Source organism: Condylura cristata, unplaced genomic scaffold (genome assembly GCF_000260355.1).
Source record: "Condylura cristata isolate star-nosed mole 26May11 unplaced genomic scaffold, ConCri1.0 scaffold00021, whole genome shotgun sequence".
NCBI classification, from domain to species: domain Eukaryota; kingdom Metazoa; phylum Chordata; class Mammalia; order Eulipotyphla; family Talpidae; genus Condylura; species Condylura cristata.
Genome location: NW_004567122.1, coordinates 10,328,036 through 10,340,950, shown reverse-complemented (window position 1 = coordinate 10,340,950; position 12,915 = coordinate 10,328,036). Strand labels below are relative to the sequence as shown.

Genomic DNA, 12,915 nt, shown 5'->3' with positions numbered 1-12,915 from the left:
TTGCCTACACATCACCGCTGCATCAAAGCCAACACAGTGTTTGCAATGGTGGTGCCACCTTTTATGTTTCTGGAGTTATGAAATTCAAAAACTTCCAAGAATGCTCTAAATGATAGGGGAACTTCCTTTAATGAACTGTAACTAGCTGTTGGATTTGCTTCATTGCTTTCGTCTTTCTACTTTGGTCCTCTCTTACAGTTTTTGCTGAAAATACCCATCCTTCCTCTCCCATGGAATGTTCTAATAGATACTGTTTTCATAATTACAAAGTCATCTTTCTAAAAGAAAAACTACATGAAAACAAGGTTGAAATAGAGGCTAGCCTCTTTGCCATCCTGAAAATAACTCTTTAAGTTTGGTTCTTTCCCCGCCACCCAATTTCTCGGGGGTGGGGGTCCCTGCTGGTGTGTACACACATACATCCCTCACATCGCTCATTATACATCTCTCTTCCCTTTCCCTTCGCCCCCCACTCCGTCCCTCCTCCTGAACATAGTGCTGTGATATTCCCCGGGGAGAACAGGCTTTGTTCTGCCTTTTGAACTTGATTGAATTCGACTCTTGGTGGAGGTCATTGTCCTTTTCCTTTCCTCTCCTGGCCTACCGCAAAGGTCCAATAAATTCAGGCTACGCTTTGCTTCCTTTGACTCCAGGCAGCTCGCTGGGAGTCCTCTTAGAACAAACTCCGTAAAAGACAGCATTGCTGGTGTTGCTCCTGGGGGCAGCTGGACCCGGGTCTGGCTTCCCTGGTGATTGGCCTCAGGCCCAAAGGGGCTTTTGTGCATCTGGATTCCTACTGTGAAGTCTCTGTGGGGTTTCCTTGGGAAGCAGGCTCTTCGCAGGACCTGCCCTTCTGCGTCTGTTCTGGCTTGCGGCTCTGCGTTTGTTATCAGTCATTTGTGCGCTTTCTGATTTGTCTTCCAGAATTTCCTTGAAAAATGTTGGCGTGTTGATGGGGGACCTGTCTGTTCCCTGGCCATTTAGTGGCCCTGACATGCCCTCAGTACTTTGGAACTCCTAGGTGCCTTGTGCTGTAACTCAAAAATTCGATTTCTGGTTCAGCTCTGTGGAAATTCTTGCATGGTTGGTTTGTGGCTCCTGAGGTGTGTGTTGTAAAGTGACATTGTTTTCATTGTTTTGCATTTCACGTGAGTCATAGTGAATCATTCATCATAATGAAGTCATTAATATCCCATTGCACTCTGTGAGTGTGCAAATGATGTCATATTACTGGAACTTGCTGTACGTTGACAGGCCTTTACAAGGTGTTAGCAACATCCTGCCAGTGAATTCTGCAATATTCATTTTTGACATTTAAATGATGACCCTTAAAAGTCACTGTCACTGTAAAGTGTGCATTTGCGTTCTATTTTGTAGGAAACTGAATATTATTAGCTTCTCTTTCTGGTGTCCAGATGAGCTGTAGACCTGGAGTAAAAACAATGGTACTGAGGGTGAATTCCTAATTGCTGTCAGAAACACATATTTGACTCCGTGTTTTGCAGGAATTACTGAGATGCATTTGACCAACAGCAGCCGTTTTTATTCCAAACATTTTTTCTCAGGAAGGAGAAAACATTTTCTATTTGGCGATTGAAGATATAGAAACAGACACAGAGCTTCTGATTGGTTACCTGGACAGTGACATGGAGACCGAGGAAGAAGAGCAGCAAATCATGACCGTGATCCAAGAAGGCGAAGTGAGACCTTCTAAAGGACACTGCACAGCTGGTAGAAAAGGTATTGGCCCTCTCAGGTGATTTGGGAGAATGACGGTTACAGGGTGATACTGTCTGGACAGGGATTGAATTTCAGTTGCATTCTAGTACGATGGTCCTGCCCTTCCAGCAGATGGCCTTGCTCCTGGAGGTCAGTGAAGGTCAGAGGTGGCTCCTGGCTGTAAAGGCTCTTTGATGCAGCAAGGTCGCTGGCTGGCAGGAGTTTTGGCATCTGGCCCTGGCCCTTTCACTAGTCAACCTGGTTCTAGGGCACATCACTGCCTCTCTGACTTGACTTTCTCATGGGCATGTGGTGAGAGGCAGGAAGAAAAGGCTGTGCTGCCTTCTGTGTGATTGTTCCTGGGCCTTCCTCCTCTGGAGGTCCCTTGAGAATTGGAACTGCTGGGGCCTGCAGCATGGCTAGGTCATCTTCGCGGGGGTCCCCCAAAAGTGTGATGACCTTCAGCTAATCCTCTATCCCAGGAGGTAGATAACACTTACTGGTCAGCTGCTGGGGAATAACCTGTTCTTACTGTGTCCTGTTTCTCATGTTAGAATCCTGATGGCGTTCAAGGGAAACCTGCCTGATGGGACAGGTACTCAGTTTGTAGTGTCATTACCGTTGAGTGCTTAGCCATTGCTTGGTAGAGACCCTCAGGACAACGTCTGCTCCGACTAGCTGTTGAAGTCACGCCTTGTGTTTTCCCGTCTGTCTGTGTGCCCCTGAATAAGTGTGTTTTTAGCATTTTTGGCTTACGCTTTTGTTGATTTTTAGTTGTATTATTTAAGAACATGAGGACAGGCTGGCTGTTGTGTTTTTTAAATAAGCATTCTGCCTTTTGGAATGTCAGATTTTAGAAACAGGGTTTTTAATTTTTTTAAAATTTTTTGTATTTTTCTATTTTTTTTTTTTTCTCCTCCACTACCCCCAGGACACGATGTTGCTGAGTCTCTCTCACTGTTTATCTGCTACCACCTTGGTTTTTCATTAGTTTAAGAAAAAAAAAATCCAATTTTTTTAAAAACAGCATCATCAGGAACTTAACAAGTGTTTTGAAAAAGATGTCACTCAATTACTTTGCTGACTTTAAGTTTTTGAATCCTGAGTTTTCTTTCTAACAGTAAATAAGTCAAATAACCTGAAATGACCGACAAAAGAAACCAGAGTCACCTAGATATCTAATGGGATATTTTGGGCACATAAGTTATAGTACTTTAATTTTTTTAAAAATACATTTGATTTGGTAAAAGGTCAACTGGGAAAAAGAGCAGCAAACGAAAATAATATATATACAATAATACAATAATAAATATAGCTATTTCTCTTTTCTTTTTGCATAAAAAATGAATTCACTACAGACAAGTCAGACCTGGGAATAGGTGATTAAACTTCACATTTTCTAAGTCTTACTTGATAATCAAAAAACACACATAATTGAAATAGCACATTTTGTCAAATTGGGGTGGAGTCCTGTCTGAGGAACCTCGCTGTGTCTACTGTAGAGGCTATTCTGATGACTTTTTCTGTGTTGCATATGTGAGATTTTCTGTGCTAATTCCATGTAGCTCACCTTACTGGGATTTCTCTGTGGGGCTAAAAGTGAACTCCAGATGACCCTTTCACAGGCAACTTTTAATTTCCAGTTGAACATTTGTCATAACTCTTTGATGTGATAAGTTACCTTTTGAGGTCAATTCAAAGTAGATTTCCTTTCATATTAATTTGGTGAAACAAGTGAAATGACTTCAACAATACTGTATTTCTCACCAACAACATGGACAGCTCTACTACTATTCAGAGAGGTTCAGGATTACTGATTTGATACCATCAAACTCAGTTATCAATTGATCTTGAAACACGGGCAAAACTGAGTCCTTGTATCTAAATTTTCATCTTAAAACTGTTTCCTTATGCATGTACAGATTGTTTTGGCTGCAGAGAAGACTACACCTGTCCTCAGTGTGAGTCGAGTTTTACCAGTGAGGAAATTCTTTCTGAGCATCTTCAGACACTGCACCAGAAACCCACAGAGGAGAAAGAATTTAAGTGCAAGAGCTGTGGGAAGAAATTCCCAGTAAAGCAGGCTTTGCAGAGACAGTACGTACAAAAAGAACACCTTGTAAGCTAATACTTTGTTAAAATGATTCCATCTGGTTTGTCATACAGCTTTTAAGCTGTTTGTTATGGTGGGTGTGTTTGTATTTGGGGGAGTGTGTTTGTATTTGGGTGTGTGTGTGTGTGTATTTGGTATGTGTGTATTTGGGGGTGTGTATATCTGGGTGTGTGTTGTGTGTGTGATGGAGATAAAGGAGAGATGATGCATTCCACATAATCATTGCCATTCTGATTACTCACCTTTTATTAGTGTGTTGACTTTTTTTTTTGAAACATTCTAATTATGAAGTATAGCTGGTACCGATTATTTATGCTAAAAACCATATTTAAAACCTTGCCATTAAATAGCATCTCACCTATTTGAATGTTTATTTCACAGACACTTTAGAGAAATAATCTGAAGGTGAATAGCTTTAAGATATAAGATGAATTAAAGGATCCCACTCATTGCTGTGCACATTTGTTAGTTTAATTGATTCAACAGCATGTAAAATTGCCCTTTCGCTTATGTATTTTACAGTAGAATACATCTTAGAAGTGAGAAAGTAGATATATATTTTTATATACTTTCACCTTTAACAGAATATAACCTTGCATATAAGCAACAATTAACATAGGTTTAAGGCTTTATTTCTTTATTCATTAAAGTCAAAATCTGAAACAGGCTAAATTTTAGAACATCTACATATTATGCATCTACCTTTGTGTATGAAATTTGAGATGAACAATGAATATCTCCTCACACCTCTTATAGTAGGAAAGATTACACATTTGGGAATTTTTTTTAAAGATTTATTTATTTATGCATACTTAGAACTGGGGTACAGGCCAGAGGCTCAGAACGGTGAGAGATTCACCAGAGAGAGTAGGGAGCAGAACAGGCCGACTGATGAAGTACATTGCTGAGGGGAGCAGCAGGCGGGTCAGGAGAAGTCTGCTACGCCATGTGGATCATCTCCCAGGGAGGCGGGGATCGAACTCATGCTGAAGTGGCTTTAGCTTTTTAGTGCTGTTCTCTAATCCGCTGTACCACCAGGGAGGGCCCCAATTGGGAATTCTATATTATAGGCTTTTGAAAAACAAGAAGGGGCTATATAACTTCTCATGAGTGGTCTTTAAAGCTGTTTTCAGGCCAGCTTTTATGTAATATTGTTTATTTTATATATAAGATACATCTGAGCTAGTTCATATAGTTAAATTGGGTGCTACTGAAAATTTAAAAGGGCAAAAAAGATAGGATGACTTTTAATCAAAGTAGAGATAGTTTTATAATTTTTTTTTTTTTGTTTTAGACCTCCAGTTTTTTGTTTTCTCTATTTTTCCTCCAGTGTTCTTCAGTGTACAGCAAAAAGCCGAGGGAAGGATACCTCACGGAGTTTTCAGTGTTCTGTTTGCACTTCTTCCTTCAGTGCAGCCTCAAGGTTTTGTGTCTCAGTTATCCGATGTCACATAAGCGCGGGTCATTTTGCATGTGTTTTCATGCTTCTTAGAGATTGAGTAGCCCCCAGCTCTAGAACTTAAGTGCTTCCCTTCTGATCTACCAGGGAAATGCATGCAGTGACTCTGACCTCTGCCAGGGAACATGTCCCACGGAACTTAAGCGCTTCCCTTCTGGTCTACCAAGGAAATGCATGCAGTGATCCTGACCTCTGCTAGGGAGCACGTCCCTCAGAAGCTCGCGTGATGCTAGTTTGTAGGTGGTCTTCACCGTGTCTTTTCCCTGTCCTCTTCCCTGATGTCTTGCAGTTTTGAGCTGCATCAGGAGACGTGCCGGGGAGATGCCAGGTTTGTGTGCAAGGCTGACAGCTGTGGGAAGAGGCTGAAGAGCAAGGATGCCCTGAGACGACACCAGGAAAACGTCCATGCAGGTGAGAAGTCATTGACGGGTCATTACAGGCTCCATGATCTGGCTGCAATTCTTGCTCTCAAGGAGAGGGCTGATATTCCCATTGTACTGACACAGGTCTGGAGCTGGGGCCTTGGCCCTTTGTCTTGACCTGAGCACTTTTCTTTTTTCAAGAAAAAAAAAAAAGGCTTTTGCCTTTTTTCCACGTCTGCAGTCATCAGAATGGGAAATCTCAACTAGAATCGATTTGTGCTAGGTGGTTGGTGGGCTAGAGAGTTAGGATTTCTCCAGTAATTATTTGAGTATATCTGGGTAGGTAGATCTGCACATTATTTGAGGATATCTTTCTGCCTTTGTATTTTTTACATTGGAGTTCCATTTTTAAAATGTGTCTCTTTTCCCTCTTAGGGAAAAGAACAGACGGCATTTCTGTGGGGTGGAATATGTTTGGCTTCATAAAGCAGATACGGTTTGAACTCCTTCTAATGACTAGCTAAACAAGAGAAGAACCACTTGACTTGTCTCTTGGATTTCATCTGCAGAACACATGGCAAATGTGTTGAGGCTTCAGGGCTTGAAGCAATCGCACTGAATCGAACAGATGGTTGTGTTGTCAGAGTTGACGCTGGCGTCTTGTTCCTTGAGGAAGGCTGCCGTTCCTGGAACTCCCGATCTTTGTGCGGTTTTTCCCTCATATGTTGATGTTGGTCCTTGTGGGAGTTGGTGGAAATGTCTCTGGACATGTGCAAAGTGGAGTTCTTTCCTCCTGTTTGTTTATTCTTACGCTGCAGAGGAGAAAAGGCTAATTCTCCTCAGCTTTTGTATCCTGTGTTTGCTCATTGTCCGAATGTCTCCTTGAATGGTAAAGTTAGAGGCTGAGAGGCAGGGCCTGCTGCTCCAGTCTGGACTCTATACGTCATGGGCAGGATGTCTGTGAAAGCTCCGGGTGGGGGAAGTGTGGCCTGAGAAGGGCAGCTTCAGGACCGGCTGTCTCCAGCACCCTGCTGGTTCTATAACCTTCTTTATCCCTTGGGAAGCATATATGTAGCATTTGAGAAAAAATGCTATATTGTTAGTAAAAAGCCAGCTTCAATTTTTGAGAGATCTGACTTCATCATCTTCACCCGTTCCCCCCCAAAGCTGTTATGCTGAAAATGCTGTACTTAATTTTCTCCCTCTTTGTCTGCAATGGATTATAACAAATCTTTCATGTCAGTTTTAAAGTTAACTTTGCTGAACTAAGTAAAAAACCAGATGCACATGGAATCTCGTCTTCTCGTTGCTGGTGGGCATGTGGTGTTCAAGCCAGGAGCATCCTTTCTTTGAGGCTTCTTGTAATTGACTGTGGACATTATAATACTGATTCTGGAAACTCAGAGTGATTTTGTAGGACCTCATTTCTAAAGGGAAGGTCTTTATTTTTCTGTGCTGTGGATCCTGCCGTAGGTGAAACCGATTTTCTTGCAGCCAATGACTGTATCTTTTACCTTTGTCTATTGGTAAACAATCTGCCTCTCGTTCAGTCTGTCTCTTGCTTCTCCCTTTTCCCCTCTGAGCTGCACAGATATGTGGGAGAAGACTATGTCCTATTCAGGCCAGCAGGCACAACAGTGTTGAGATGTGGTTGTGGACAGTCACCCCTCGAGAGGCAGAGGCATGCCAGGGAAGGTGCTTCCTGCAACCGTGACGATGATGACAATGACGAGGGCTTCTTGTCAGGTGGTGCAGATTGAAATTTTGAGAAGGGAGAAGCTGCATTTTTGAAATGTGCACCTCGGGTTGCCTGAAGCTGTCACATGTGGTTGTGGGTTCTCAGACCAGCTCCTGCAATCCTTTGCATCCACGTGCTGCTAGACTCTCAGTTCTTTCATGACTGGGTTTTTGGAACAGTTGTATCAGTTTCTCATGCAACACCCGGAGATGACCAGGCAGACGTCCCTTCGTATAGGAAAACTAGAATAGTGCCCAGTCTGCTGTGGTGTGGTAGATACTGTTACCCTTGAACCGGGGGAAGCTGGTAGGTAGCTCCGTGACCAAGCGCAAACAGAGGCCCTCAGCTGACCTCCCTGACCACTCCAATCGCTCCTCCTCTCTTGCATACAGTCCGTGGATTCTGTTAGACTGGACGCTTTCAGGAGAGGACTTGAATCTCCATTCTCAGACAAACAGTCCTGGACTGTGCCCATATTTTTCTGAGGACCTCAGCCCTCTTCTTTACGTTTCCTGACTTCCATGTGGCAGGAGTGAGTCTGGCTGCCGTGAGCAGCTGGTATGAGGGAAAAGATGGGGCAGGAAAGGAGCAGGTGTGAAGGAAGGAAACCCAGCTAGCGAGTGCTTGAGAAGAGGGCTGTTGTTTCTCAGGGACCCCTCATATATGTGCCACACACTCATTTTGCTTGGGACAGTTTTACTGTTATTGGCCATATTACCTGTCACACCCAAGAGACATTTTCATGACTGTATTTAATATGCTAGAAATATTGCATTTTGTGAAATAACAATTTTAAGTACAGTTTAAACTTTTGCTCTGTCTGAAAGTTCCTCAACACAGTCCTAGTGTAAAATCCATTTTGTTAAGCTGTTTCTTAGTTGGGATGTGCTTCAGAGGTGGGCGATTGGATGGGTGGAGGGTGGGGGATGGGTGGAGAGTGGGGGCAGGCGTGGGTGTATATTGTGGTCTTGGGGACAGGCCATGGAGTGCATTATACTATTTGCTTCTTTTTGTTTGTATATTTGTTTCCTCATTGGCGATTATGTGTGCTTGAACTGATGATACTGTTCCTAGATCACACTTGTAAATGTTATTATTGTGTATGTTCTATAACCACTGTGAAAAGTCAAATATGTAATGAGCTGCTACAAATCTAACAACCACATTAAGAAGACAAAATTGGGCTTTTATTTGAGTTGTATGAATATTAATCTAATGTACTGGTTTACTCTTTTGTAAGTGTCTAGTGATGGAGAGAATACACTTTGAAATCCCAGCTGATCAAGTCACATTTGGTTAAAAATGGAAGGAAGTAATAACACCAACCTATGGATTAGTGAATCCTTTTTTTTTTTTGCTTTATCAAAACATTTGAATGCTTTCAGTTTTTGTTCAGTTTATCCATAAAACTGTTTTAATACTAAATTAGAATGAGGAAAAGTGAAAGTATTTTATATGTGGATAAAGCGGTATGCCACATTGAAGATACCTCAAATGTAAGAAGAAATAAAACTTACTCTTTACCTGCATTTAATGAATAGATCCAAACCCCTGCGAATTTTAACTTTCTAAATGGTAAAAGCAGAATACCCATTTGGAACGTGTATGTCACAAAGAAACACCATATCTGACGCTCCTTTTAATACCGGTTCTCTTTTAGGAGATCCTAAGAGAAAGCTCATGTGTTCAGTGTGCAGTAAAAAGTGTTCTTCAGCATCAAGCCTGCAGGAGCATAGAAAGGTCAGTAAGGTAACAAGTAACGCTGATTAAGGTACAAGATCACCCAGTCATCTGGTGTGTCTGATGTCTCCATTTCTAGTTGATTTTTCTTCTTCTTTTTTTTTTTTAAAGATTTACTTATTTATTCATACAGAACTGGGGTACAGGCCAGAGATGCAGAGGGTGAGAGAATTCACCAGGGACAGAGTGGGGAGCAGAACAGGCAGATCGACGAAGTACACTTCTGAGGGGAGCAGTGGGCGGGTCAGGAGAGGTCTGCCGCACCATGTGGTCACCTCCGGGGCAGGTGGGAATCGAACTCATGCGGAAGTGGCTTTAGCTTCTTAGTGCTGTGCTTTAACCCGCTGCACCACCAGGGAGGGTCACTAGTTGATTTTTTTAATATCACAGACAGAGCTTTGTCATTAATTTAATTGGTAAAAGAAATACAAGACTGATGAGCAGAATGTCAATTCTTGCAGAATACATGTGGGGTTGTTGCTTGTGTACAGAATTCAAACTGTTTGCCCTGGGCAAAGCCCTGCATCACCTCACCTCGGTGGGTAGCTTATCCATTGCTGTTTGTTCAGGAAATAGTATGTATTGGAGGAATCTACATGTGTCTGCTAATATTGTGCTGTACTCAGGGGTCCAGTTACTAAAATGGGCAAATAGTATTGAAGTTTGAAAAACCAGACTCCATTATTTTGAAGAGTTAAAGAGTTAAAGTTAAAGAGTTAATGTATAGGTCCGACTGTTAGCAGAAGCAAATGAGCATGTTGGAAGAAAATACATTATATGCATTTTATAGTAATTACAAAATGGATGTCATTCTTCATCTGAAAGACCAGTCCGAAACAGTTATTAACCCTAACAACTTTCACAACAAGGTAAAAGACATTTTGATTAAAATGGAATTTAGATTTTTTTGTTCCTCATGGCAAAAATTTCTTTTTCTTACTTTGACAAGATTGAAATTTCTTTACTTTCTGCATTATTTTAGAATATTGAGATACATGTGATATTTTCGCTAGAGATTTGGAGATGATACAGTGATGACACTTGTGTTGTAGATTGTGAAATGAGCTTTGCCTTGTGATTTGTACATGTATTCCAAAGAAACTCATGAGATGTTCAGTCCAGTGGTGCAGCTGTATGCTGGGGATTTAACCTACAGCACATGAGATCGTTATTTGATTGCAGGGAGAAGTTAGGGGGCAGGGCAGATACTGCTTGGAGAGTCAGGATAGGTGTGTCTTTCTCATCAGCCTTCGCTATCACATCAGGCTTTTGTTTTCTTGTTACAAAATGTGATATTGAACTGATCAGTTTTCTCTGAAATTGTTATATATAAAACACCTCAAGAATTTGCATATAATTCTTGTATAGGGGCCACACCAGTGTTATCTTGTGTCCTCCCCATTTTAATAACATACGTGCTGTATTGGTGAGCGTGGAAACTCCTCTTTTCACCTTCCTCTGACCTTTACGGTTTCTGAATCAGGACCTTAGACTGAGACAAGAAAGAAAGAAAAAAAGACTTCAGTAGGCTAGACTTTTTCCAAATAACTTCGTTCAGAATTCTGGTTTTCTTGATCTAAGTCTCAGGTTGCAATTTGAGGTATTTGATCAGATTTAAGATTTTACCAAGTGGAATGTTTTCACATAACGAGAGACCAAGAGAGACTGAGTCTCTCAGCCACATGGCCTCAGTCCTCATTTTCAGAAAGATAAAGATGAATGGGGTGGGGGGTGGAGGGACGATGGGATGGGGAAGGGACAGTCAGTTACAGGGTGAGCAGGAAAGGCAGAGTAACAAAGGTATCATCTGTATGTAGATGTAGTTGTCTTTTTACTTAAGAGTTAAGGAGATGAGGCTTTCCCCAAATAGTGAGAGAGACCCTTAAAAAGATAAATTGTCCCTTACACCTGCAAATGACTCTTAAGAAGGAACACGGTCCTCTTAGCCTTGGGAGTCTCATCCGTGAAATAATCCTATTGCCAAGGACGTACTTGGGGATGGCAGCCCAGAACTCCATTATAGTTTTGCTCCTCTAACTTACAGCCTTTCTGAATCTCTGGGCAGCCTTCACTGATTCCACTTTTGACGCTGTTAGAGTTGGGTGTGGAATGGCTAATGGAGTTTGGTTGCAGTATTTCACCTGGCCAGTAGATGGTGCTTTATGAATAGGCCTAATTACATTATAGTCTAATCTAGCATATCTACATTACCATATAATGGCCCTATATTATGATAAGATATATTATGATCTTAAGTTTAGGGCTTCAAATTAGAAATTATTCTCCACGTCAATTCGGTAAGCTGTACATTTGACAAGACAATTGAATTAGCATTCAGCATGAAGAATAATACTTGGCATTGTCTCTTTACGAGCTTTGAAATGAGCATAGGTTTGAATTTTCAACACAGTACATTTATTGCATATGAAAGCACTTCTATCTTATAACTTTGGAAGATCAGTTTTATAATATTAGAAACATGGGTGAATTCATAGCACAGGAATAAAGCCACACCGTCACTAGTGACAAAGTTGCCAAAGTTGCCAAGAATATACAATGAGGAAGGATAGTCTCTGCAATAAATAGTCCTGGCACCACAAAACTCCTGGAAGAACCGTTGCTAAGACCTTGAGCTTGATCTTCACAATGTGCAGATGTTTGTGGATTTGCCTCCAGCAGGCAAAGTAGACACGTGAGTTCACCAGGCTCAGAAGCTCCTGCACAGAACAGGAATCATCCAGCCGACTGAAGGGGAGAAGATGCTGAACATCACAGCAGACAAGCAGTTAATTCAAGAACCCCTACAACTCAGTAATCCAAAAAATAACTGGACCTGAGTAGATGTTTTATCCCACAGATGAAATGGACTCATGAAAGGATGGTCTCCATAAGCAAGGGTCAAGGAAGTGCAAATCAAAGCCACAAAGAGACAAAAGTACAGTTGAAGTTTTCAGAACCTTCTGTGCTTCAGAAGGAATCAGTGAATACCTCCGAGTACCGTCTTCTGCAGGACTTCGCAGGCTGGGGACAGCAGTCACTTCTGCGCCTTGTCCTGCTCTTCGGCCCATGCCCCTCCCCCACCGGCCTGTTCCTTAGCTTGATCCTGAGCAATCACTTGGTGATCGAGTGAGGACACAGGTTTGCTGAGTCTTTGAGCTGCTGTAGCAAACTGACTGAGCCAGAGAGTGAACCTCTAATTTATGTCCTATCAGTCAAAGGCACAGGTAAGCTCATGGCCAGCATCAGAGGTGGCCGGTAGTCTTGGGAGACCAAGCCCTTTGCCTGTGAAATCTGACTCTGTCTGAGATGGCGTCAGAAATGAGTCAGATTCTTGGTGCTTGCTAGTGTGGGCAAGCTTCACGTGCTCAGCTGGGAACCAGGTGGAAAATGCAAGAGAAGTGACATTAGAGCTGAGCCTTGACTCAGTGACTCAGTCTCTGCTTGTCTCAAAAGAAAAAAAAGAGTAGTTGCTGCTTCTGGATAAGCAAAACAGTAGCTCCTTGATGGAATGCCCTGGTGAAGATACAGTGAGCATTGCTGCCGTGACTACACGATGTAGGTGATGGTATCTGCTCAGTAGATATGGCAGGTATTTGGGTAGACCAGCTGGACCCCAGTTCTATAACGAGCCTTGGAAAAGAACCAATGGGTGCAGCAAACTGCACTGTTCTAAGCTATTGCCCCCAGCCACCCTGGTCTGTAGCCCTCCTGAAGAGTCGGTGCCCAGCCACATGGAGCCAGAGCACCCCACTGGTAAAAAAAAAAAAAAAAAAAAAAAAAAAAA

The 12,915-nt window shown here is 42.1% G+C and overlaps 1 protein-coding gene across 1 annotated transcript in view; it reads left to right on the top strand.

Moving 5' to 3' along the window:
* PRDM5 (PR domain containing 5) overlaps positions 1 to 12,915 on the top strand; it is a 136,339-nt gene that overhangs the window by 39,855 nt on the left and 83,569 nt on the right. Inside the window, exons 3-7 of the mRNA XM_004686487.1 lie at positions 1,566 to 1,740; positions 3,642 to 3,816; positions 5,163 to 5,255; positions 5,581 to 5,702; positions 9,052 to 9,131. Of these exons, the coding sequence (XP_004686544.1) occupies positions 1,566 to 1,740; positions 3,642 to 3,816; positions 5,163 to 5,255; positions 5,581 to 5,702; positions 9,052 to 9,131 (645 nt within the window). The remainder of the gene's footprint in view (positions 1 to 1,565; positions 1,741 to 3,641; positions 3,817 to 5,162; positions 5,256 to 5,580; positions 5,703 to 9,051; positions 9,132 to 12,915) is intronic.